A 26,132-nucleotide genomic window follows, 5' to 3' on the forward strand; every position below is an offset into this window, starting at 1 on the left:
GTATGCTTTCCCTCTTGTTGGTTTTCTTATCACATGCTGCAGACCCAATTGAGCAATAGTGTCCTTTAGGACCGGACCTGTTCATTCAGTAGTGATGCTGCTGAGCCAATCTTGGTGGTGCACATTGAAATTCCCTGCCTAGAGTACATTCTGAACCCTGGCCACCATCAGTGTTTCCTCTAACTGGTATTCAACATGGAGGGACACTGGCTTATCAGCAGTGGGTGATGGTAACCAGTGGGATGTTTCTTTGCCCATGTTTGAATTGATGTCGTGAGACTTCATGATGTCCAGAGTTAATGTTGAGGACTCCCAGGACAATTCCCTGCTGACTGTATACCACTGTGACATGCTTGAGTACTCTGTGAGATAGCTCTCCCAATTTTGAACTTGCTCCCAGATGTTAGTAAGGAAGACTTTGCAGGGTTGACAGGACTGGTTTTGCCATTTTCATTTCTGGTACCTAGATCAATGCCATGTAGTCTATCCAGTTTCATTTCTATTTTGAGCCTGGGCTCAGTATGACTCAATATGACCCAGTTCGACCAAAAGTGCTGGGAAATGAGAAGCTCAGTTTATACGTGGAACTGACTATGAATGGAATAGAGTGTGTGCATACTTCCTGTGCTCAAATCCCATGTCAATGAAAATTATAGCACTAGGCTGGGAACGGGAGTCCCAGACCCAGTCCCATCACCAATTCTAAATGGGGTGCAAAAGATGTCTCAATTGTAGGAATAATATGCCAGTGTTGGTCATTAATGGAGTACTGATTAGTTGAGGTGAAAGATTGATGTCAGCATTAGTAGAAGAGCCATGAGTTATCTAAATGTGAATTCCTCTCTAAACCACTACTGCATACATATATTAGCTGATCATTCAAGGTGTGTGAAAGATGTTTTGTCAATTTAACAATAGCCATTACGCATCAATCAAGAACAGGCTATGTGATGTGCTTGAAACCTGAGAGATGCAGGAACATGTTGTAGAAGTATAAGTCATTTTATTATGTCCATTCAAATTAGGACCCTGTTAACACAAAGCTAGTTTGATAATCTTCCATCAGGGTGAATAAGTGGTAAGTGACAACTTATTTGAAGGGGAAAATTTTCAACAGAAAATGAATGAGATCTATACTCACCTTGGGATCACTAAATACGTTAGGGGCTGGCTCAGCTGGGATACACATTAGTCTTGATGAAAACCGGAGTGTAGATAGCTGAAATAACCGAACAAAATATAATTAGGTATAAGGAGTTTATTTTCTCCCTTCCTGTCCTGATTCAGTTCCAGAGCCCCCTCATGTGCAGTGTACTGATGTGGCTTTTATTTACAAGCAAGATGAATGAGTATGTACCATTAGACTATTGCACCAGAAGGTCTCCACAGCCAAGTCTGATACTGCACTCCTCAGCTTACTCACATTTTAAAACTAGAAGTGCAAGAAGCTGATCTCTTACTGATTTCCTTTCACAAGTCTTATGCGTCTTATCAGGCCTTGTTCTACTAATCTAATTCAACATGACCATAGATCATACTGGATACCTGAATTCACAGAAATATAGAAAATAGGAGCAGGAGTTGGCCACTCAGTCCTTCAAGCCAACTCTGCCATTCAATATAATCATGGCTGATCATCCAACTCAGTACTATGTTCCTGCTTTCTCCCCATATTCCTTGATCCTTTTAGCCCTGTGAACTATATCTAACTACTTTGAAAACATTCAGTGTTTTGGCCTCAACTATGGGCTCACCACTCTCTTGGTGAAGAAGTTTCTCTTCAAGGCCTATCCCTTATCATTAAACTGTGACCTCAGGTACCAGACTTCTCTATCATCAGGACATCATCATGCATTTACCCTATTTAATCCTCTTAGAATTTTATAAGTATCTATGAAATTCCTTCTTATAGTCCTAATTGTTCTAGTCTGTCTTCATATATCAGTGCTGCCATCCCAGAAATCAATCTGGTAAACCTTTTGGCACTCTCTCCTTAGCCTGTACATCCTTCCTTAGATAAGTAGACTAAGACTGAACACAGTACTCCAGGTGCGGTCTCATCAAGGTCCTGTACAATTGCAACAACACATCTCTGCTCCTGTACCTGAATTCACTCACTATGAAGGCCAATATACCTCTGCCTTCTTCATCATTTGTTGCACCTGCATGCTTACTTTCTGTGACTAGTGTAAAGGACACTGAGGTCTCATTTTACCTCCCCCTTTCCTAACTATCACCACTCAGATAGTAATCTGCCATCTTTTTCTTGCTAGCAAAGTGAATAACCTCACACTTATCCACATTATATTTCATCTGCCATTCATTTGTCTATTCACTTAACTTGTCTAAATCATACTGAAGTATATCTGCATTCTCCTCATAGTTCACCCTCCACACAGCCTTGTGCCATCTGCAAATTTGGTCATGTTACATTTAGTTTCCTCATCTACATTACTAATACATATTGTGAAAAGTGAGGATCCAGTAACTGAAAATTCTGATACCTCACTAGTCACTTCCTGCCGTTCGAAAAAAGACCCCTTTATTCCTACTCTTTATCTCCTGTCTGCCAATCAGTTCCCAAAAATGTCAATACACTATTTTCAATCCCACGTGCCTTAATTTCACATACTAATTTGTTATGTGGGACCCTATCAAAAGCCTTCTTATAGTCAAGTAAACCACAAACACTGGTTCCCCTAGCTCTAGTTACATTGTCCAAAAAATCCAGTTGATTTGACAAGCATAATTTTCCTTTCGTAAATCCATGCTGACTCTGCCAAATCCTGTCACTATTTTCCAGTGACCACATTCAATTTATGAAAGCAACATCTTTTAACAAGTATTTGAGTACAAAATGCAAGAGAAAGGCAACACTAGATATTGATCCATTGGAAAATTAGGCTAAAGATGTCATAATGGGGAACAAAGAAATGGCAGAAGAATGGAATAGGTACTTCAGTCTTCATGATAGAAGACACCAGTAGCATACCAGAACTTCAAGACAGAAGTGGCTGAAAGTGCTGAGGAAGCTGAAAGGTTTGAAGGTTAATAAATAATACAGACTGGATGGATTACACCCCAGGGTCCTGAAGAAGATACCCAAGGAAATTGCGGATTCATTGATGGTAAGCTTTCAGGAATCACTGGAGGCAGGGAGGGTTCCAAAAGACTGGAAAATTGCTAATATTACACCCCTGTTTAAGCTGGGAGGGAGGCAAAAGATGGAAAATTATAGGTCAGTTAGCCTGGCCTCAGTCATTGGTAAAATTTTACAGTCCATTATTAAGGATGAAATTTTGAGCACTTGGATGGTCATGGTAAAATAGGGCTGAGTCAGCATGACTTCATCAAGGGGAATTCCTGCCTGAAATATTTGTTAGAATGTTTTGAGGAGGTAACGAGCAATTAGACAAAGGAAAGCCAGTGGATGGGATCTATTTGGATTTCCAGATACTCTTTGACATGGTGCAGCACAGGATCTGATAAGTAAAATAAGAGCCCTTGGTTCTAGAGGCAAGGTATTGGCATGGATAGAGTATTGGCTGACTGGCAGAATGCAGAGAGTGGGGATCAAGAGTTTTTTTTCAGGATGGTAGCCAGTAAATAGTAGAGTTCTGTAAGGGGAAGTGTTGGGACCACAACTCTTCACAGTTTTTGTTAATAATCCAGATGAAGGAGCTGAGGATATTGTTGTTAAGTAGTCAGATAACACAAAGGTAGCCTGAGGGACAGGTAATATTGATGATGCAGGGAGATTGCAGAAGGATTGGACAGCCTAGGAAAGTTGGTAAAGAATTAGCAAATCGAATACAATGTGGGATAGTTTGAGGTTGTGTATTACGGTAGGAAGAATAGAACCATAGGTTATTTTCTAGATGGAGAAAAGCATTCAGTATATCCCTATCCCATCCCTATTCCAATCATAGACAAAGCAGTCTTCATGAGCACTTCTCCAAATACCAGCTTAAACATTTTTTTAAATTATTAGATTCCCTACAGTGTGGAAACAGGCCCTTTGGCCCAATAAGTTATTACCAACCCTCTGAAAAGCAACCCAGCCAGACCAATTCCCCTACATTCACTCCTGACTAATGCATCTAACACAACAGGCAATTTAGCATGGTCAATTCACCTGACCTGCACATCTTTGAACTGTGGGAGGAAACCCACACAAACAGTCACCCAAGGCCGGAATCGAACCCAGGTCCCTGGTGCTATGAGGCAGCAGTGCTAACCACTGAGCCACTGTGCCACCCCAGATTGATGTCCAGTCAATCCACACCAGCATGCCACCGCTACAGTGCCGATGATGTCTAGGATACTCTACAGTGACTTACCAAGTTTGTTTAACATCATCTCTAGAATCTCCACCACAGAGTGCAGGTTAGGTGAATTGGCCATGCTAAATTGCCCGTAGTGTTAGGTGAAGGGGTGAACTATAAGGGAATGGGTCTGGGTTGGTCGCGCTTCAGCGGGTCGGTGTGGACTTGGTGGGCCAAAGGGTCTGTTTCCACACTGTAAGTAATCTAATCTAATCTAAGAGTTAGAACATAGAACATAGAATGTTACAGCACAGCACAGGCCCTTTGGTCTTTGATGTTGCGCTGACCTGTGAAAATAATCTGATGCTCATCTAACCTACACCATTCAATTTTTCTCCATATGTATGTCCAATGCCCATTTAAATGCCCAAAACGTCAGCGAATCCACTACTGTTGCAAGCAGGCTGTTCCACGCTCTTACTACTTTCTGAGTGAAGACACTACCCTAATATCTGTCCTAAATCTATCACTCCTCAATTTAAAGCTATGTCCCCTCATGTTAGCCTTCACCATCCAATGAAAAATGCTCTCACTGTCCACCCTATCTAACCCTCTGATTATCTTGTACATCTCAATTAAGTCACCTTTCAACCTTTTTCTCTCCAACGAAAAGAGCCTCAGTTCCCTCAGCCTTTCCTCATAAGACTTTCTTTCCATACCAGGCAACTTCATAGTGAATCTCCTCTGAACACTTTCCAAAGCTTCCACATCCTTCCTATAATGCTGTGACCAGAACTGTACGCAGGTGCGGCCTTACCAGTGTCTTGTGCAGCTGAAGCATGACCTCATTGCTCCGAAACTCAATTCCCCCTACCAATAAATGCCAACATACCATATGCCTTCTTAACAACCCTATAAACCTGGGTGGCAATTTTCAGGGATTTATGCACCAGGACACTGAGATCTCTCTGTTCATCTACACTGCCAAGATGAACAGAGAGATCTTGGTGTCTTGGTGCATAAATCCTTGAAAATCACCTAAATCCCTGAAAGTTGGACAAGGTTAGCTACTGCATAGAAAATGATCACCCCGAAGTCACACAATAGCTCAATTTGGACATAAGAGTGTTGACCCCTCATCATTGCTAGATTGAATTTTTTTAGGATTTTCTATCTAATAAGTCGAGCGTGTTCATCACAAGAACTGAAGCTGTCTCAAGGACAACTAGGAAATAAACATTGCTCTTGCCCATCTAGTTTATGGGGATAAATGAATAAAAACAAAACACTTAAGCCCTTAATACTCTCAAGCACAAACAGATTACATGTCTGTATTTGTATTATTCTTACTGTTTCCTCGATTTGAGCTGCCTCTCCATAGATATTTGCCACCAAGATTGTGTTGCAGGTCCCACCTAAACAGAGTTGACAGCAAGTAATTTCTTTAAACATTGTACTTTTCAACGGTAAAAACGAATTCATGCAGTTGATCAGTGAATTTTCCCAAATATTAAGACCAGAATATTTTTGCCATCTTGCATTAGCCATTAGTGACATTCCTCTCTGGATTGTTTTTAGACCTTCAGCAACTAATTGGGCCAGGATCTGCTGGCTAATTGCAGTACAGCTCATCAGCACTACGGGGATGCAATATTGGCACTGACTCTGAAAGAGGGGACACTATGGAAGAATGCCACTTTCCTAAAATGGTAATGGAAATAGGGGCCGTGGAGACCAGTTAAGCAAGCTTTGTTGAGATGGGCATAGGGGTTACTGCGAGGGTGGACGTTGCTACTGGGGTCTCCCAGAGGACCACAGAGAGCCTGACATGGAAGGTCCCTCCTCTCCCAAGTTCATGAGCAGGTCACAAGGGTTTATCAGCAAGTCTTTAGTGCACATTGCCAAACCCCACTGCCCCTGCTTCTTTGTAGTTTATACCATAATGCAGTAGCTTACTAGGCCATTTCAGAGGGCAGTTAAGAGTCAACCATGTCCACATGGAACCACTTGTAAGCCAGGTCACATAATGACAGCAGGCTTCTTTTGCTAAAGGACAGTAGTCAATCAGTTGAGTTTTTATGGCAATCTAACCAGTCTTCCAATTTCTTAAAAAAGCTGAATTCAAATTTAAAACCACATGATAACTCACATTCACTGGTTTATTAGTCCAGTCCCTAAATATCAGTCTTTCTCCTCGTGATTGTCTCATGTTCTTATTTAACATCTTTATTCTCAAATGCTTTTTCCACACATTTTTAAAATTCTATTCACTCACCTAAAGAATCCTTCAGTACATGTGTAAGCTTACTCTGCCTGAATGGAATATGCCCCCTCTTGGGATCAGCAAGAGCAATGATGGTCTGCTCAAGGAAAGAAAGTGATTTATTGATGTACATAGCTTCTCGCATCACCTGCCCTTCAGACTGAAAGAACACAAAATACATTAGAGCAGATTAATATACAGTATTATGAAAATTAAACACTTCATTTTATTTTGCATTTGAGTCTTTGCTTAGGCTCAGCAGTATTTTTTTGCCTTTGAGACAGAAAATCATGTATTCTACCATCAAGAACGAACAGGATGAAATACAGCAGCATTGACAGAAATGAGATTGACAAGTAGAAAACAGAGTTAGATTTAATGGATATTGGTCAGTTTGGGCTTGAGTTGGAAGTGGTGTACACCAGTGGTCAATGCTAGATCTGTTTTTATTCTTTGTATGTGTAGAATATTTTGGACTTGAATGCCATTTTTATCAATGATGGTAATTCAGGTTTAAGGAACAACATTAAGAACCAAAAATTAGCAAAGTAGTGAATAGCTTCACATGACTTGAGCAAAATGCTTAAAATAGCAATGTGGTCAGATGTGGTAAATTCAAGGGAAATTACAAGGAAGTTGAACAGATAGTAACTTAGGAGCACAGCATTCCAATTTAAGGGTGCACCAGCAGATAACGCCAGAGATGATAGAGATTGTAAAATGATACAGTTAAAGGTATTATATCTGAATTCAGGCAGGATTTGTAACAAGATGGACAGAAACATTAAAAAAAGAAGCAGGAGTTGACCATTCAGCCCTTCGTGCCTTCTCTGCCATTTAATATGATCTCAGCTGATCATCCAACTCAGTACCATGTTCCCACTTTCTCCTGTATTCTTTAATTCCTTATATAGAGCAATATCTAACTCCTTGAAAGCCTTCAATGTTTTGACCTCAACTGCTTTCTGTGGCAGAGAATGGATAGTAGCAAATATGTATGACCTGACAGCCATTACAACGACATGATTTTGAGGTGACCAAGGCTGGCACCTTAATATTAAATATTTCAAAAAATCAGGAAGCTGGGGAAAGGTGTGGTGTAGTTCTGTTAATGAAAGATAACATTAGTGAAAGATGATCTTACCTTCAAAGAGGAAAACGTAGAATCAGTTTGGGTAGGGATAGGAAATTGGGGTCAATAAGAGGTCAATTGCAATAGTTATATAAACGCCCTAACAATAGTTCCAATGTAGGGCAGGTTATACATGAAAAATAATTGGACGTGTGTTAAGGAATGCAATAATCTTGGCATGCAAACTGGGTGAATCAGATTAACAAAAGTAGCCTGGAAAACTGGCTCCTAGAGTGTATTCAAGACAATTTTTTTAACACAATATGTCCTCATGTGAACAGAGAGTGCGCTTTCCTAGACCTCTTAATGTGCAAAAGAGTATTAATAAATATGCTTATGGTGAAGGTGTCTTTAGGTGGCAATGATCTTCACACGATAGAATTCAACATTTAGTTCAAAGGTGAAAATTAAAGGCTGATGACTTGTGTTTTATACCTATATAATCCTAAATAAAAGATTAAATTTAAAAATATTATAATGGCAGAGTTGGCTAATATGAACTGGGGAACAAGATTATAAAGTAAGATGGTAGACTTGTAATGGGAGACTTCTAAGGAGGTATTTAATAATTCTCAGTGAAGATTAATCCCAGTGACAAAAAAAATACTGCATAAGGAGGATGCATGGCTAAATAAGGAAGTTAAGGATAGTATCAAATTGAAAGAAACATTGTACAACTCTGCAAAGATTAGGTCAGAGGATTAGGCAGATTTCAAGAACCAGCAAAAAAATGACTTTAAAAAAGGAGAAATCAAGTGTTTTATAGAGAGATATCTAGAAATATAAAAATATATAGTAAGCATTTCTAAAAGTACTTAAAGAGTAAAGAACAAGTAAAGCAAATATTTGACTTCTAAGGAGTGACAGTGGAAATTTAATAATGGAATACAAGGAAATAGTAGAAGCATTGAACAAGTACTTCAGAAATATAGAAAACAGAGGCAGGAGTAAGCCACTTAGCATTTTGAACCTGCTCTACATTCATTATGATCACAGCTGAGCATCCAGCTCAATAGCCTGTTCCTGCTTTTTCCTCATTTCTTTGGATCCCTTTAGCCCCAAATATTCTAACTCCTTGAAAACATACAATGCTTTGGCCTTGACTGCTTTCTGTGATAACAAATTCCACTCTTTGAGTGAAGAAATTTCTCCTATCACAGTCCTAAATAGTTTACCCATGACCCTTGATTCTGGACTTCCCTATAACCTTAATTCTCTGTAAAAGACTTTGAAAACTTACCAAAGATATTTGAATACCAATAAGTAAAATGCAAGGAGGAACCAAAAATAATTAACATTCCCAGCATGACAGTCCTAGGGTCTTAAAGCAAGCTGCTACAGGGATAGTATAGGCATTGGTTATCATCATCCCAACCAGATGTGAAGGCAGCTATTATAACATCATTATTTAGAAAGGTGCAGGAAAAAGCAGGAAAAATAGTTTGGTTAGCCCAACATCTGCCATTGGGAAATTGGCAGAATCTATTATTAAGGAAGTTTTTAAGGAGGCAGCATTCTTAGAAAAGCAATGTCGCAGTCAACTTTGTTTTATGAAAGGGAAATTGTGTTTAACTAATTTATTCCACGCTCTGAGGAAATATCAAATAAATTGGATTAAGGAGGACATGTTAATAGAGCGTACTTAGATTTCCAAAAGGTATTTGATAAGGTGCCACATCGAACATTACTACACAAAAGAAGACATCATGAATAATTAATTAGTTAGCTCAAGAAAACAAAGGACGGAAAGAAATGGGTCTTTTTAGGTTGACAAGTTGTAACTATGGAATGCCACAGGGATACTTTTGGGACCTCAGTTACATACAAATTGTACAATGATTTCGATTAAGGGATCAAGATATGGCAACTAAATTTGTGAACAACATCAAAACTGGTCTGAGAGTAGGTAATCGAGAGGAGGTAGGGAAGGATTATGGATGGATTAGGAGAGTGGGCAAGGATTTGACAGAGTATAATGTGGGAAAATGTGATTTTGACCACTCTGGCAGAAAAAGTGGAAAATAACATGTTACTTAATTGGGAAGAGATTGCAGAATTCAGCAGTACTCAGGGATCTTAGTGTCTTGGTACATGAATCACAAAAACTTAGTAGAATATAAAAGTAGGGAAGTTTAACTGCAGCTGTGTATAGCCTTGGTGAGACCACACCTGGTGTACCATGTAAAGGTTTAGTATCCTTATTTGAAAAAAATATACATTTGTTAGAAGTAATCAGAGAAATTCCACTTCACTCATTTCAGGGATGAAGGTCTTATCCAACAAAGAAGGTTTGAAAACACTGAGTCTTTGCCCATTGGACTTTAGGGCACTGAGAGGTGATCTTTTTGAAAGTGATCTTGATGGGATGGATGCCAGTAAGATGTTTGTTCTTGTGAGGAAAACTAGAATGAAGGAATGCAGTTTAAAAATAAAATATCTTCCACAGACAGAGGTAGGGAGAGTTCTTCTCCCAAAGTTGAGGAACATTCCTCCCCAGAAAGCACTGGAGGATTGGTCATTGAATTCATTCAAGTCTGGTTGAATAGATTTTGCTAGCGAAGGCGATAGAGGGTTATGTGAAGTTGGGGGAGACAGAAAAGTGAAGATAAGAACAGTGAGACCAACCACAGTCATATTAAAAAGCAGAGCAGTTTAGGGATGCTGAATAACCTCCTCCTGCTCCTATGTCCTCTGTTCCTATATTCCTACTGCCAGGATATGCAATGCTGTATCTGAAAAGGTGACAACAGCTGACTCTGTAGATAATTTTAATAGGATACAGTTATTTGAAGATGGACTATTGTTAAATAGTTAGTGGCAAATCAACAATTACTTAGCTCTAGCATATGCTACACTCCTCTATGAAAATCAGTAACAGCAACAATAAAAACAAAAATTTCAACATGTATTAGCATATCAAGAAATTGAGGAAAAAGTGAGGTCTGCAGATGCTGGAGATCAGAGCTGAAAATGTGTTGCTGGAAAAGCGCAGCAGGTCAGGCAGCCAGGGAACAGGAGAATCGACGTTTCGGGCATAAGCCCTTCTTCAGGAAATTGAGGCGATAGAGTATCAGTCTTTAATTTGCTACTGTAACTTAATGAGCTGGCATAACCTAAACAGACCATTTCACCAATACAGAAATCTCTTCTTGGTACCTTGTCCCTCAGCATTGCTGTCAGGGTTATGGACAATAAGCAGAGATGTGGAACTAAATATGTCTTCATTTTCAAAGAACCAACACAGACATGATGGGTAAAATGGCCTCCTTCTATGCCATAAATTTCTATAATCTCAGGTTTTCTTTGCCCTTTCATGGTCATCAGTAATGGAAATGTGTTGCTGGAAAAGCGCAGCAGGTCAGCAACACATTTCCATCTCTGATCTCCAGCATCTGCAGACCTCACTTTCTCCTCATGGTCATCAGTAATCCTACTATAAAATGTATTTATCTCTCAAAATATACCACTAAAAACAGACAAACTAGACATTTATCTTATTGCCATTTGTGGAACCTTGCTGAGTTCCTGTAGTACTCAAAAACAAAATTTCTCGCTGTAATGTTCAGCAAGTAATCTTATTCTAGATACTAAGCAAATTGTGTTATATTCATTGCTAAGGTTCCCAACCACTTTTGTTACTTGGCATGATGCTCATCAGAAGGATCACATCTAATGTAGTGAGTCAGTCATTCAGTAATGTAACAGAGTGTCCTCCATACAGCAGTCAAAGTTACTGTGCAGACTATAATTTTGGACAGGATACAATTTCAAAACTTCCAATGATACAAAAGTTGGAATCACTATAAACTATAAGCAGGGACAATAGTGCAGAGAACAAATTGGTAGAGTGAGTGGATAGGTCGCAGATTAAGTCAATGTGGAGAACTGTGAAGTGATACAGTTTGGTAGGAAGAACGTGGAGAGACGCTGTAAGATAAATGGTGCAATTCTAATGTGGATGCCAGAGGAAATACAACTCTAATGTGATGCCAGAGGAAATACAACTCTAATGTGGGTGCCAGAGGAATATTCAGGATTGGATGAAACTGAAAAAATACATATAACAAGTATGAAGTGGGTTAAACAACACGGCTCCATATGGGAAACTGATAAAGAAGGTCATGGGATCCAGGGTAACTTGGCAAGCTGACTCAAAATTGGCTTAGCGACAGGATGCAGAGGATGGTGGTGGCAAGCTGTTTGTGTGACTGGAGACTGGTGTGCAGTGGCATACCATAGGGATCAGTGCTGGTCTCTTATTGTTTGTGATATTCCTAAGTGATGTAGATGAGAATGTGAGAGGAATTAAGTAAATTTGTAGATGACATAACAATTGGCTGGTAGTTCACAGTGAAGTGGAAGATGTTAGGTTACAGGAGGATATAAACTTATTGGTCAGATGGGAAGATCAATAGCAGATGGAAAGTAACCATGATAAATGTGAAGTGATGCACTTTGAAGAAGGAACAAGGCAAGGGAGTACTCAATAAATGGCAAAACAGTAAGAAGCTCAGAGGAACACAGCAAACTTAGGGTGCTAATCCACAGATCCCAAAAGGTGGCAGAACACTTTAATAGGGTAGTTAAGAAGGGATTCTTGCCTTTATTAGTCATGGCCAGTGAGGTCATGTTAGAGCTGTACACAGAACTTTGGTTAGGCCATGGCAGGAGTTCTGTGTGCAGTTCTGAACACCACACTTAGAATGTGATTGCACTGGATGGGATGCAGAAGAGGTTTATCAGATCTTGCCTGGGATGGGACTTTGCAGCTATCAAGAGAGCTAGATAGCTCAGATTGTTTTCTTTGGAGCAGCGAAGATTGAGGGTGGATCTGATAAAGGTGTATAAGATTAGGAGGGACATGGTCATGGTGAATAGAAAGCAGCTCTTCCCCTTAGTCAAACTATCAATAACAAGACGGTATAATTTTAAAGAGAAAGGCAGGAGATTTAGAGGGGATTTGAGGAAAACAATTTTCACTCAGACTGTAGTGGGGTCTGAAATACTGTGCCTAGGAGAGTAGTTATAGAATCGTAGAGTTGTACAGCACGGAAAGAGACCCATGCTGACCAGATATCCTAACCTAATCTAGTCCCATTTTCCAGCATGTGACCCATATTCCTCTGAACACTTCCTATTCATGTACCCATCCAGATGGCTTTTAAAAATTGTAATTTTACCAACCTCCACCAATTCCCCTGGCAGCTCATGCCGTACACGCACCACCCTCTGCGTGAAGAAGTTGCCCTTTAGGTCCCTTTTAAATCTTTCCCCTCTCACCTTAAACCTATTCTTTCTAGTTTTGGCCTCCCCTAACCTGGGAAAAAGACTTTGACTATTTATCTTATCCATGCCTCTCATGATTTTATCAATTTGTATAAACTTCAGCCTCCGAAGTTCCAGGAAAAGTAGCCCCAGCCTATTTAGCCATTCCCTGTAGCTCAAACCCTCCAATCCAGGCAACATGCTTGTAAATCTTTTCTGAATTATGTCAGGTTGAGGCAGAAACCTCAGAATCTTTCAAAAGAACTTGAATGAACACTTGAAATGTCATAATATTCAAGGCTATGGGCCTAGTGCAGGAAAGTGGGACTCGTGTATGTAGTTGTATATTTTGGTTTACAGACTCAATGAGTTGAAAGGCCTCTTCTGTACTGTATGATTCTATGATTTTAAGAGCAGAGGGATTTGGGTGCACCTGTGTCCAAGTCATTACAGCTGGTAGGACAGGTCAAGAGAATACAATGACCAAGGTTTTATTAATAGTATAACTTACAAGAGATTTTTTGAACCTATTTGAGACATTAGTGCAGTCTGGATGGAATCTTACTCCAGTTCTGGGCACAACACTTTGAGAAAGGTGTCAAGACACTACAGCAAGCATATGAGATGTTTATTAGAATGGTTCCAGCAATGAGGCAGATCAGTAATGATGACAGGTTGGACAAGTTTCTTTTCAATATTCTTTTCACAACACTTTTCACTATACCTCAGTACATGGGACAGTAATAAATTACATGAAATCAAATCAAAGTTATTATCTTTTATTTTGTGAAGAGAAGGCCAAGAAGAGAAGGCTGAGAGGAGATCCAATTGAAATAACCAATTTCAGGAGCAGTCTGGACATAGTAAATTGGGAGAAAATGTTCCCACTCGTGAAAACATAGAGAACAAGAGGCCACAAATTTAAATTAATCAAGAAAGAAATGAAAGCAGTATAAGGAAAATCTTTTTCATGCAACAAATGGTTTTGCGAGAGCATGATGGAGGCAGGTTCAGTTGAAGTATTCAGAAAGGAATCAGATGGTTATTTGAACAGGAATTTTGTGCAGTGCTACATGGATATATCATGACAAAGGTACTAAATAAGGTGCTCGTTTCGAGAACTGACACAGATATGATGGGCCAAATGGCTTCCTTCTGTGCTATAACAATTCTGTGATTCTGCTTGTCTCTTTAAGAGAGCTAAAAGAGTTTAAAGTGGTCATGAACTTGAATAAATCATCAGCTCACTACAAAAAAAAAGTTAAAGGGTGCATTGGCCACAAGTTCAAAATGATCTGACTTGGGAACCAGCAAATTAACCAATTTGACAGATTAAACAATGGAATGAAACAGTTTGATTGCTACTGACTCCTGTTTTTCCCAAACGCTCAGAACCTGCAAGGTCCACCATGTTAAGCTTTGAGGCCAAAAACTTGACTTCTGAAGCCTCCTTCCATCGAGTCTGCAAACAAAGATGGAAAATTAAAGATGAGCAATACTAAACATTTTGTTACAAACAGAAACTACTTGTAAGTCAATTGAAAGAAAAACATTAATGTTTTGACAACTATTCATTGGCTCCCATGAGGCTGAGATGCCTGTGACAACTGCTCAGTGATCCATACCACAGATTCACATTGTCCAATACCTTCTGGTGATGGCACAACAATAGTACCAGTATGACCTCAAATAGATATATATAGATTTTTTTGAATATGTGTCTCCAATATTCTCAAAGGTGTACTGAAAAAATATCTTTGAACAACATACCAGGTAGACATTGTTAAGCTGCTTTATTCTACAGCGTGAGAACATAAAGAGAAATGGTACAACTTTTCCCGTTCCTTTGCAAAGTCCTTGAATGTGTTATTGCCTTTCAAATCTGTGCCCATTCTTACCAGAGCTCCTTGTTTGCATCCCTCCAATTAGGATTTTGCCACTACCACAGTACCAAGACATCTTTTTCCAAAATCACAAATGGTATCCTATGTTGCTGTGACGAAAATAAATTATTCCTCCTTGTCTTCTTGACCTACAGGTATCTGCAACCTTTGACACAGTTGATCACACCACTCTCCTCCAATGTCCCTCCACTAAAAGCCAGCTGAGTTTTTACTGCTCTAACTGGCTCCGTTATTATCTGAGTAACCATAGTCAGAAAGTCAGTTTAATAGCTTCCTCTTACTTTTGCAGTTATCTCTGGTGTTCCCCCAAGGGTCTATTCTTGACTCACTCTTATTTCTCAACTACATGCTGCCCTTCAATGACATAACTCAAAAATAGGGTTTGGTTTTAAGACACCAAACTCCAGTTTAATGTTATGCTTCTCTTGTCGCCCTATTCCTATTTCCTCCTTTAAAACATTCCTTAAAACTCAAGTCTCTGACCAAACTAGACCTTGGAGTGCAGGTTCATAGTTCCTTGAAAGTAGAGTCGCAGGTAGATAGGATAGTGAAGAAGGCATTTGGTATGCTTTCCTTTATTGGACAGAGCATTGAGTATGAGTTGGGAGGTCATGCTGTGGCTGTATAGTACATTGGTTAGGCCACTTTTGGAATATTGTGTGCATCCTATCAGAAGGATGTTTCCAGGGTTGAAGGATTTGAGGGACAGGGAGAGGCTGAATAGGTTGGGGCTATTTTCCCTGGAGAATCGGAAGCTGAGGGGTGACCTTATGGAGGTTTATAAAATCATGAGGCGCATGGATAGGGTAAATAGACAAGGTCTTTTGGGAGGCAGGGGTGGAGCCAGAACTAGAGAGCATAGGTTTAGGGTGAGAGGGGAAAACATTTAAAAGGGACCTAAGGGGCAACTTTTTGATTTATCTTGCAGTCTCAGAACCTGAAAGAAGGTCCTATAGCAGGCAACTCCTGCTGAGCATCTGGCACTAAACAATCAGAGCATAATGGAGTTAGGTGTTCATTGATTCTGAAGACAATTGAGAATTTATGTTTCATTACTTATACAGTATGGAAATTCTAATTAATTAGCATTTCAACCATATTAAAAATTCTAAATAAAAATCGCTGTAAATCAGAAACAAAAACAGAAATTGCTGAAAAAGTTCAGCAGGTCTGGCAGAATCTGTGGAGATAAATCAGAGTTAACAATTGTACCATCACTTCTGAGGAGGGGTCAACTGGACCCAAAATGTTAACAGTGCTGCCAGACCTGCTCAGGTCTTCCAGCAATTTCTGTTTTTGTTTCTGATATTAAAGGTTCTTCTGTGAACACAGATATTTTGCGAATATGAATAAAGTTTTTTCCCAAAACAAAAATATAAAGTCGCATAACATGAAAGTTTGCATTTTTTTCCAGCTCAAGTTATGAAATTAACAAGATTTGAATAAATGAGTAACACAGTTTCTGTTCAGGTAGTCTGTGAGATTAATCTATAATCTATCATTGAGTTGAAGGAATGGCTTACAGTGCTGGTCTGAGGTAAAGGATGAACTCCTATGTGACTGTTTGGAGTCAGTGGACTGGTCCATATTCAATAACTCAGCAGCTGGCCTAAATAGAATGCCACTATTGTCACAAACGTCATCAGTAACTGTGTAGAGGAGTGTGTGCCAAGGAAGTTAATGCAAGTGTTCCCTGACCAAAGGTGTGCACATTAGGTTAAATGGCCCATAATGTCCAGAGATGTGCAGGCTAGGTGGATTAGCCATGGGAAGCGCAGGGTAACAGGGATAGGGTGTAGGGGTGGGTCTGGGTGGGATGCTCTTCAGAAGGTCAGTGTGGACTCGATGGGCCAGATGGCCTTGCTTCCATAATGTAGGGATTCTATGATTCTTCTATGATTCTAACCAGAAACCATGGATGTACTGGGAGATCCACTGTCTACTGAAGTACAGGTCTGAGGTTTTCGAGTTGGGGTGACCCTAACATATACAGGAAATCTAGATTCGGCCTTTGCAAAGCCAACAGGGATGCAGAGACAGACTAAACTAGAGTCTCAGACTAATCACACAAACACACGTCGATTGTGGCAATGCTAACATGATATAACGGGTTATAAAGTGAAGTTGGGTTGAATCGTTGGCAATAATGCATCCCTCCCCGGCGAGCTCAATGCATTCTATGCTTGTTTTGAAAGAAGGTCAGCGAAATGATGTCACCTGCCTCGACAGCCTCGGGTGCACCTGCGCCCACAGTTACTGCTGCAGGTGTCAGATTGGCCTTCTTGAAAGTGAACCCATGGAAAGTGACTGGACTGGATGGAGTCTGGGGCCATGCACTCAGATCCTATGCGGACCAGCTGACAGGGAGTATTTGCAGACATCCTTAATGTCTCCTTACTCCGATCTGAGGCTCCCACTTGCTTCAAGAAGATCACTATCAGCTCAGTGCCAAAGAAATATCAGGCAGCGTGCCTTAATGACCACCACCTATTGGCTCTGACGTCCATCATTTTGAAGGGTTTCGAGAGGTTAGCAATGGCACTTATCATCGTCAGCCTCCCAGATTGCTTTGATCTGCAACAATTCGCTTAATATTGCAACAGGTCCAGGGCAGATGCGATCTCCCTGGCTCAACACTCATCCCTGCAACATCTGGATAACAAGGACACTTACGTCAGACTCCTATTTATTGACTTTAGCTCTACCTTCAACACTGTAATTCCAACCAAACTCATCTCCAAGCTCCAAGATCTAGGACTCTGCTCCCCACTCTGCACTGGGTCCTTGACTTGCTAACCTGCAGACCACAATCAGTAAGGGTAGGTGACAACACCTCCTTCAAGATAATCCTCAACACTGGTGCCCCACAAGGCTGCATAATCAATCCCTTACTATACTCCATATACATTAACCACTGTGTGGCCAAATTCTGCTCTAAATCCATTTACAAGTTTTAGATCCAACCTACCATTGTGGGTCGGATTCCAAACAACAATGATAGAGTACAGGAAAGAGATAGAGAACTTAATCGTGTAAAGATTACAATCTCTCCCTCAATATCAGCAAAACAAAGGAGCAGGTCATCGACATCAGGAAGTGGAGTAGAGGAAACGTCACTGTCCGTTTCATGATGCTGAGATGGAGATGGTCGAGAGCTTCAAGTTCCCAGAAATAAATATCACCAACAATCTGTCCTGGTCTATCCATGTTGACGTTACAGTCAAGGAAGTACACCAGAAAGCTAAGGAAATTCAGTATGCCCATATTACTTTTACCAATTTTTACAAATGCACCATAGAAAGCATCGCATCTGGATGCATCACAGCTTCATATGGCAACTGCTCTGCTCAAGACCTTAAGGAATTACAGAGGGTAATGAACATAGCCCAGTCCATGATGTAAACCAACCTTCTTTCCATTGACTCTATCTACACTTCTCGTTGCCTTGGGAAGACAGCTATCATTATCAAAGACCCCTCCCACCCCTGTTATACTCTCTTCCACCTTCTTCTGTCAGGCAGAAGATACAGAAGTTTGAAAACACATACCAATAAATTCAAGGACAACTTCTACTGTTATCAGACTTTTCAATAGACCCCTCATATACCAGAGGTAATGTTTCTCTGTGCTTTATTTATAACTGGAACGCAATATTCTGCATTCTGTTCTCTTACCTTATACTTATGTAAGGTCTGATTTGCCTGGATAGCCCACAAAACAATACTTAACACTATATCTCACTACACGTGACAATAATAAATCAAATCAAATCACATCAAATAAGAGAATTGCAAGCCAAAGGAATCAAGACCAAGCTTACCTCGACATATACTGTGAAGATGCAATGAGACCTGGAGGAATTCTTATTCATTGAGTGTGATGCAATAATTCGGTTAGTTTCCCCCTGCAATGTGAAACAAAGCAATATAACAAGGTGCAAAGAGGCGTTTGAAGGTAATGGCCCCACAATTCTAGATGTCATTGAATCATAGGGTACAGAAGAGGCCTACAGCCCATTGAGTTTGTACTGCCAAAAATACACTACTCCTGATTATTTCTTTAGATAATTCAATTCACTCCATGTGTTATTAATAAATGACTGAGCAAAGTGGATTCCACAAAGATTATGAATCTTGACAACATCTTTGTTGTCGCTGAAGACTTTTAAAATTTATCTTTTATGAGATGTAGGCATCAGTAGCAAGGCCAACATTTTTGCAACGAATTGCCCTTGAGATGAGTAGCTCTCGGTAGCAAGTAACAAGATTGGGACAACAATTTAGTTTGTGCTGATAGGTGGTAACAGGCATTCATGCTTGGCTACAACGCAATTAGCATTTAACACCGTGGGCATCTTCCCTTCCTTGTCCCCATCAACTGTGCTTAGGGTCACCATTGTCCAAAGACTTTACTGGCCTAGCCACTGCAGCTACAAAAGCAGGCCAGAAGCTAAGAATTCTGAGGTTGGTAACTGTAGCAGCAAGAAGAGAACCTCAGCTTTTGGCTGTAACAGAGAGAGGAAACAGAGCTTCCACATCCAGCTTCAAGACTGTAGCAACTGCTATTGAAGGCTAAAACTTAAAACAGTCCTGGTTCTGTGGAAATTTGACCGTAATTCAGGCTGTTTCTATTGTTCCAACTTTTAAAAAAACCCAAGGCCTCACAAGTTGTTTATTTTACTGGCTTGAAGCAGATTGCTCACACCACTGTCTCAACCTCTCTTCACAAAAAGAAAACCAGGACAAAATACACCTCTTAAAGACATAATATTGTCACACTATTTTCTGACTTGGATCTACTGGTGGGAAATCTTGTCGGCTTAGAAGAGCATTCCGTCAAAGTTCTGGTAGAGTCCTCCTGGCTGTGATGTTTTCAGAATTCAATTATATCCTGTCAGCTGTCTACTCCATTTACAATCCTTTTGTTACCTTCACAACACATTTGTCTGCATTTGACTTGATTCCAGTTTTCTAGTTCCCTCAATGGCTTCACGTAGACTGTGGTCTCACGGATCCTTTATATCCTTGGTACCTCTTGCCTACTTCTTGCTGGAACACATTTGGCCCAAGAGTATGTTGAATATTTTTCCTAACATTTAGGAAGCATCTGGATATGCAGTTAAAGTGCCAGAGCATGGGATTATTATAATTTGGTGTCTGTCGGTTGGCCTAGGCATGGTGAGTGAAGGGCCTGCTTCTATGCTGTATGACTGTATACCTGTAATTCCCTGAACAGTGAAGATTCCTTTTTCAGCTTCATGTTCCCGTAGCCATTTCTGGTATCAAGCTGGTTGAAAGCATTTGTCCATGATAGCAATGGGGTGTTTTTTTTTCAGTTTTGGAATAAGGCAAGGATACCTGTTTATTACTTGATTATTGTTTTGTGATTGAGGCAAATATTTAAATACCTCTTTGATTTCTTGCTCATGACAATGGAATAGAATTTTCCTAGTCTGTGAGCTCTGTAATTCTAGCTTTTCTTCCATCTTTAGAGCTCTCGTCCAAGCTTTTCTTTTAGTTCATTGGTACATAGCGAATGAATCACTGGCTTCGTCACTGGGTCACTGTTGATGTGATGCACAAAATCTTCAAAGTATTCAAAGATTTTGTCAAAATACTCTGGTTACATTTGAATCAGATTTACTTTACTTATGATCAGAGGATGCTTTTCAGAGGGATTCCCTCCAACCCTCAGTATCACCTTATTCATTTCAAGATTTACAGAGAAAAGCTGCAGCTCCTCACAACTGCTCAAATCCAGAATAGCAGGACCATTTGTTACAGTAACATGAAACATACAGTCAACATAATTTCCTTTGTGTGTCTCATTTGTGTTATTCCTAGCTGTCAAATAGTGTGATATTGCCTGGCTTTATAGTGTTTTCTCTAGGATACTAATTTGCTTCCACATGATTATAAAACAGTCTTGATATAGTCTAACTGGTAAAATGTTACAGTATGGTATCAAATTTTAACTTAAGATGATGGTTGTCGGTTTATTTCTCACCCTCGTCCTGATCTGACTAGTTGTGCAATCTTTTCTCTGGGTATTGTGGTATCCAGACGTTTCTTGTAGGTATATGGTTGCTACAACTAATATATTGCCAAACTCATTGTCATCTTCTATAGCATAGACATTTTGGTTCTTTAGACTTCTTATTCACCCTGTGACTCTGTCTCTGATAACTCATTCGCCGTCTTTGTTTTGTTTTACATCTTTTCTCAAAGATTTGGGTTTCCACATGGTCTGCAGTCTAATCCATATGAATGCCATTTCCTTCTGACTGTGAAATCATTTGGTTGTTCACAGTTCTTGCACCCTTTTTCTCTGTCTGGTGTATTTTCTTTTGTTGCAATTTCAATTAGAACGTAGAACATAAAACAATACAGCACAGAACAGGCCCTTCGGCCCTCAATGTTGCGCTGACCTGTGAATTAATCTAAGCTCATCCCCCTACACTATCCCATCATCATCCATGTGCTTATCCAAGGATTGTTTAAATCTCCCTAAAGTGGCTGAGTTAACTACATTGGCAGGCAGAGCATTCCACACCCTTATCACTCTCTGAGTAAAGACTTTGCCTCTGAAATCTGTCTTAAATCTATCACCTCTCAGTTTGTAGTTATGCTCCCTCGTACAAGCTAACAAGATCATCCTAGGAAAAAGACTTTCACTGTCTACCCCATCTTGTATGTCTCTATCAAATCCCCTCTTAGCTGTCTTCTTTCCAATGAGAACAGACCCAAGTCTCTCAGCCTTTCCTCATAAGACCTTTCCTCCAGACCAGGCAAATCCTCATAAATCTCCTCTGCACCTTTTCTAATGCTTCCACATTCTTCCCAAAATATGGGTGACCAGAAATGTATGTAATATTCCAAGTGCTAGCGTTTTGTATAGTTGCAGTATGATATTGCAGCTCCAGAATCAATCCCTCTGCCAATGAAATCTAACACACTGTATGCCTTCTTAACAGCACTATCAACCTGGGTGGCAACTTTCAGGGATCTATGTACATGGACACCAAGATCCCTCTGCACATCCACATTACTAACAATCTTTCCATTGACCCAGTACTCTGCCTTCTTGTTATTCTTCCCAAAGTGTATCACCTCACATTTAGCTGTGTTGAACTCCATTTGCCACTACTCAGCCCAATTCAGCAGTTTATCCAAGGCCCTCTGCAACCTGTGACATTCTTCCAAACTGTCCACTACTCCACCGACTTTAGTGTCATCTACAAATTTACTAATCCATCCATCTATGCCTGTATCAAAGTCATTTATAAAAATGACAAACAGCAGTGGTCCCAAAACAGATCATTGTGGCACACCACTAGTAACTGGACTCCATATTTTCCATCAACCACCACTCGCTGCCTTGTTTCAGAAAGCCAGTTTCTAATCCAAACTACTAAATCATCATCAATCCCATGCCTCTGCATTTTCTCCAACAGCCTACCATGTGGAACCTTATCAAAGGCTTTACTGAAGTCCATGTACACCACGTCAACTGCCCTACCCTCATCTACATGCTTGGTCACCTTCTCAAAAAACTCAGTGAGGTTTGTGAGACATGACCTGCTCTTGACGAAACCATGCTGACTAGCTGAAATCAAATTGTTGCTTGCTACCTGCTATCCTGCTACCTCTCTCTTACCTTAACTGGAAGTAAACCGTTTGGGTAGTCAGCGTCTTCATTTGGCTACTCATAGCTTCATGCACTCTGTTAGTATCTACAGCCTGTGACGTTGTGAGCTGGTCCTTTGTGTACTTCAGGGTGTGCAGAGGCCCAAATGAACTGATCTGACAGCTTTTCATCTTTGACTTTAAAATGACATTTTCTGGCTGAACTTTCAATCTGTCAGGAAATTGTCAACTGGTTCACCTGATTCCTACCTCAGATTTTGAAATTTATATTGATGAATTTGAAGATTTGACTTTGGCTGCAGATGTGTGCTGAACTTGAAATGTTAAATCTGCTTCTCGCTACAGATGCTGCCAGACCTGCTGAGATTTTCCCAGCAATTTTTGATTTCAAAAAATCTTGTGTGGTTTTTGCTATTGTCTTCACTTAGCTCCCAACTATTGAACAGATTTAACACTTTCTCTCATGCCAACAGAAGGATGTAGCCGATCTTTTCTTTCCTAGGACCTTGTCTAAATCTACTAATTGCCTCTCTACACATTTGTTTAAACTTCTACAATGCCTCTACAACATCAGCTGGCTTCCAATTCATTACGGGCTGGACTGCATATTTATTACTGCAGTGATGGCCATGTAGTTTTATACAATCAATTCAGTTTTTCTTTCTCTGGCATTAATTCAGGTTGACTTTTTCAACGTCATCAAATATCAAATTTATTTAAATTATTTGGGTTTATATTTGCAAACATCAAACTTTGGAAAAAAAATAGTCAAAACAACAGCAGTTTAAAAGGGAGAAGAGCAGACAAAGGAAGCACATGGTGAGGACAGTGCAGGAGAGAGAGAGAGAACCTGCACAGTTACTGCCTTTGCTGTTTGAATTCGTGTATCATTAGATATCAGACTGCACCTGGGAAAATTAACAAACAGTGAAATTTACAACTAATCTTGGAGGAACTGATGGGCGAAGTTCACAGCACAGAATCAGATAAGTTAATTGTTGTTTTAAGTCTGTCCAAGAGAAAGGCTGCAGTAGTGAGTATAATGGATTCTTTCTTGATTATATTTTTGGAGATAAGTCTCTTGATTAAACTTTAAATATAAGCCATAGCTATTAATTTAACCTGGGGCAGTGTTTGTAGAGGAATATGACGATGTTATTTTCTGGGTCTGTAGATTGTGAAGGAGCAAAAATGGCCTTTGCAGTGATATGTACTTCTTGTCAGATGTGGGAGTTTAAAGAGAGTTAAAGGGTTACTGGGGATTATATCTGCCATAAATGCTGTTGGATGCGAATCTTATCAGATCGAGTGGATCAGTTGGAGAGACAGATAGAAGCAATGAGGAATTTGCAACAGCAACAATATGTGATGGATGGCAGTTATAGGAAGGGGGGAAAGTCACATAGATGGGTTAACTCCAGGAAGGGTAAGAGAGGTAGGCAGCTAGTGCAGGAGTCTTTTGTGGATATACCCATTTCAAACAGGTATGCTGTTTTGGAAAAGGTAGGGGGTGATGGATTCTCAGGGGAACGTAGCATGAACAGCCAAGTTTCTGGTATTGAGACTGGCTCTAATGCAATGAGGGGTAAGTCGGTTTCCAAGAGATCAATTGTGATAGGGGATTCTATAGTCAGAGGTGCAGACAGACATTTCTGTGGCCAGCAGAGAAAAAGCAGAATGGTGTGTTGTTGCCTTGTGCCAGGGTCAAGGATGTCTCAGAGATGGTGCAGAATGTTCTCACAGGGCAGAGGGGCCAGCAGGAGGTCATTGCCCACATTGGAACCAATGACATTGGAAGGGAAAAGGTTGAGACTCTGAAGGGAGATTACAGAGAGTTAGGCAGAAATTTAAAAAGGTCCTCAAGGGTAGTAATATCTGGAATATTCCCAGTGCTACGAGCTAGTGAGGGCAGGAATAGGAGGATAGTGCAGATGAATGCATCGCTGAGGAACTGGTGTATTGGAGAAGGATTCACATTTTTGGATCATTGGAATCTCTTTTGGGGTAGAAGTGACCTGTACAAGAAGGACGGATTGCACCTAAATTGGAAGGGGACTAATATACTGGCAGGGAAATTTGCTAGAACTGCTTGGGAGGATTTAAACTAGTAAGGTGGGAGGGGGGTGGGACCCAGGGAGATACTGAGGAAAGAGATCGATCTGAGACGGGTACAGCTGAGAATAGAAGTGAGTCAAACAGTCAGGGCAGGCAGGGACAAGGTAGGACTAATAAATTAAACTGCATTTATTTCAATGCAAGGGGCCTAACAGGGAAGGCAGATGAACTCAGGGCATGGTTAGGAACATGGGACTGGGATATCATAGCAATTACGGAAACATGGCTTCGGAAACAGGGATGGGCAGGACTGGCAGCTTAATGTTCCAGGTTACAAATGATACAGGAAGGATAGAAAGGGAGGCAAAAGAGGAGGGGGAGTGGCATTTTTGATAAGGGATAGCATTACAGCTGTGCTGAGGGAGGATATTCCTGGAAATACATCCAGGAAGTTATTTGGGTGGAACTGAGAAATAAGAAAGGGATGATCACATTATTGGGATTGTATTATAGACCCCCCAATAGTCAGAGGGAAATTGAGAAACAAACTTGTAAGGAGATCTCAGCTATCTGTAAGAATAATAGGGTAGTTATAGTAGGGGATTTTAACTTTCCAAACATCGACTGGGACTGCCATAGTGTTAAAGGTTTAGATGGAGAGGAATTTGTTAAGTGTGTACAAGACAATTTTCTGATTCAGTATGTGGACATACCTACTAGAGAAGGTGCAAAACTTGCCCTACTCTTGGGAAATAAGGCAGGGCAGGTGACTGAGGTGTCAGTGGGGGAGCACTTTGGGGCTAGCGACCATAATTCTATTCGTTTTAAAATAGTGATGGAAAAGGATAGACCAGATCCAGAAGTTGAAGTTCTAAATTGGAGAAAGGCCAATTTTGACGGTATTAGGCAAGAACTTTCGAAAGCTGATTGGAGGCAGATGTTTGCAGGTAAAGGGACGGCTGGAAAATGGGAAGCCTTCAGAAATGAGATAACAAGAATCCAGAGAAAGTTTATTCCTGTCAGGGTGAAAGGGAAGGCTGGTAGGTATAGGGAATGCTGGATGACTAAAGAAATTGAGAGTTTGGTTAAGAAAAAGAAGGAAGTATATGTCAGATATAGACAGGATATATCGAGTGAATCCTTAGAAGAGTATAAAGTAAGTAAGAATATACTTGCGAGGGAAATCAGGAGGGCAAAACAGAGACATGAGATAGCTTTGGCAAATAGCCAAAGGGTTTTTACAAATATATTAAGGACAAAAGGGTAACTAGGGAGAGAATAAGGCTGCTCAAAAATCAGCAAGGCGGCCTTTGTGTGGAGCCACAGAAAATGGGGGAGATACTAACTGAATATTTTGCATCAGTATTTACTGTGGAAAAGGATATGGAAGATATGGACTGTAGGGAAACAGATGGTGACATCTTGCAAAATGTCCAGATAACAGAGGAGGAAGTGTTGGATGTCTTGAAACGGTTAAAGGTGGATAAATCCCCAGGATCTGATCAGGTGTACCCGAGAACCATGTGGGAAGCTAGAGAAGTGATTGCTGGGCCTCTTGCTGAGATATTTGCATCATCGATAGTCATAGGTGAGGTGCCAGAA

General features: G+C 40.3%; 1 protein-coding gene across 4 annotated transcripts in view; it reads right to left on the reverse strand.

Annotated features, from left to right (window-relative positions):
- Positions 1-26,132, reverse strand: part of kif9 (kinesin family member 9) — a 106,141-nt gene that overhangs the window by 52,105 nt on the left and 27,904 nt on the right. For 2 of the 4 annotated variants that reach the window (XM_043687968.2, XM_087986588.1), the window contains 5 exons: positions 18,650-18,733; positions 14,295-14,387; positions 6,541-6,688; positions 5,616-5,680; positions 1,142-1,219 (listed from right to left, as the gene is read on the reverse strand). In XM_043687968.2, coding sequence (XP_043543903.1) covers positions 1,142-1,219; positions 5,616-5,680; positions 6,541-6,688; positions 14,295-14,387; positions 18,650-18,733 — 468 coding nt within the window. The remainder of the gene's footprint in view (positions 1-1,141; positions 1,220-5,615; positions 5,681-6,540; positions 6,689-14,294; positions 14,388-18,649; positions 18,734-26,132) is intronic. The other 2 variants (XM_087986587.1, XM_087986586.1) reach the window with 2 other exon arrangements.

This window comes from Chiloscyllium plagiosum, unplaced genomic scaffold (genome assembly GCF_037043375.1).
Source record: "Chiloscyllium plagiosum isolate Xiang-an unplaced genomic scaffold, Cpla_swu_hap1 HiC_scaffold_4, whole genome shotgun sequence".
NCBI classification, from domain to species: domain Eukaryota; kingdom Metazoa; phylum Chordata; class Chondrichthyes; order Orectolobiformes; family Hemiscylliidae; genus Chiloscyllium; species Chiloscyllium plagiosum.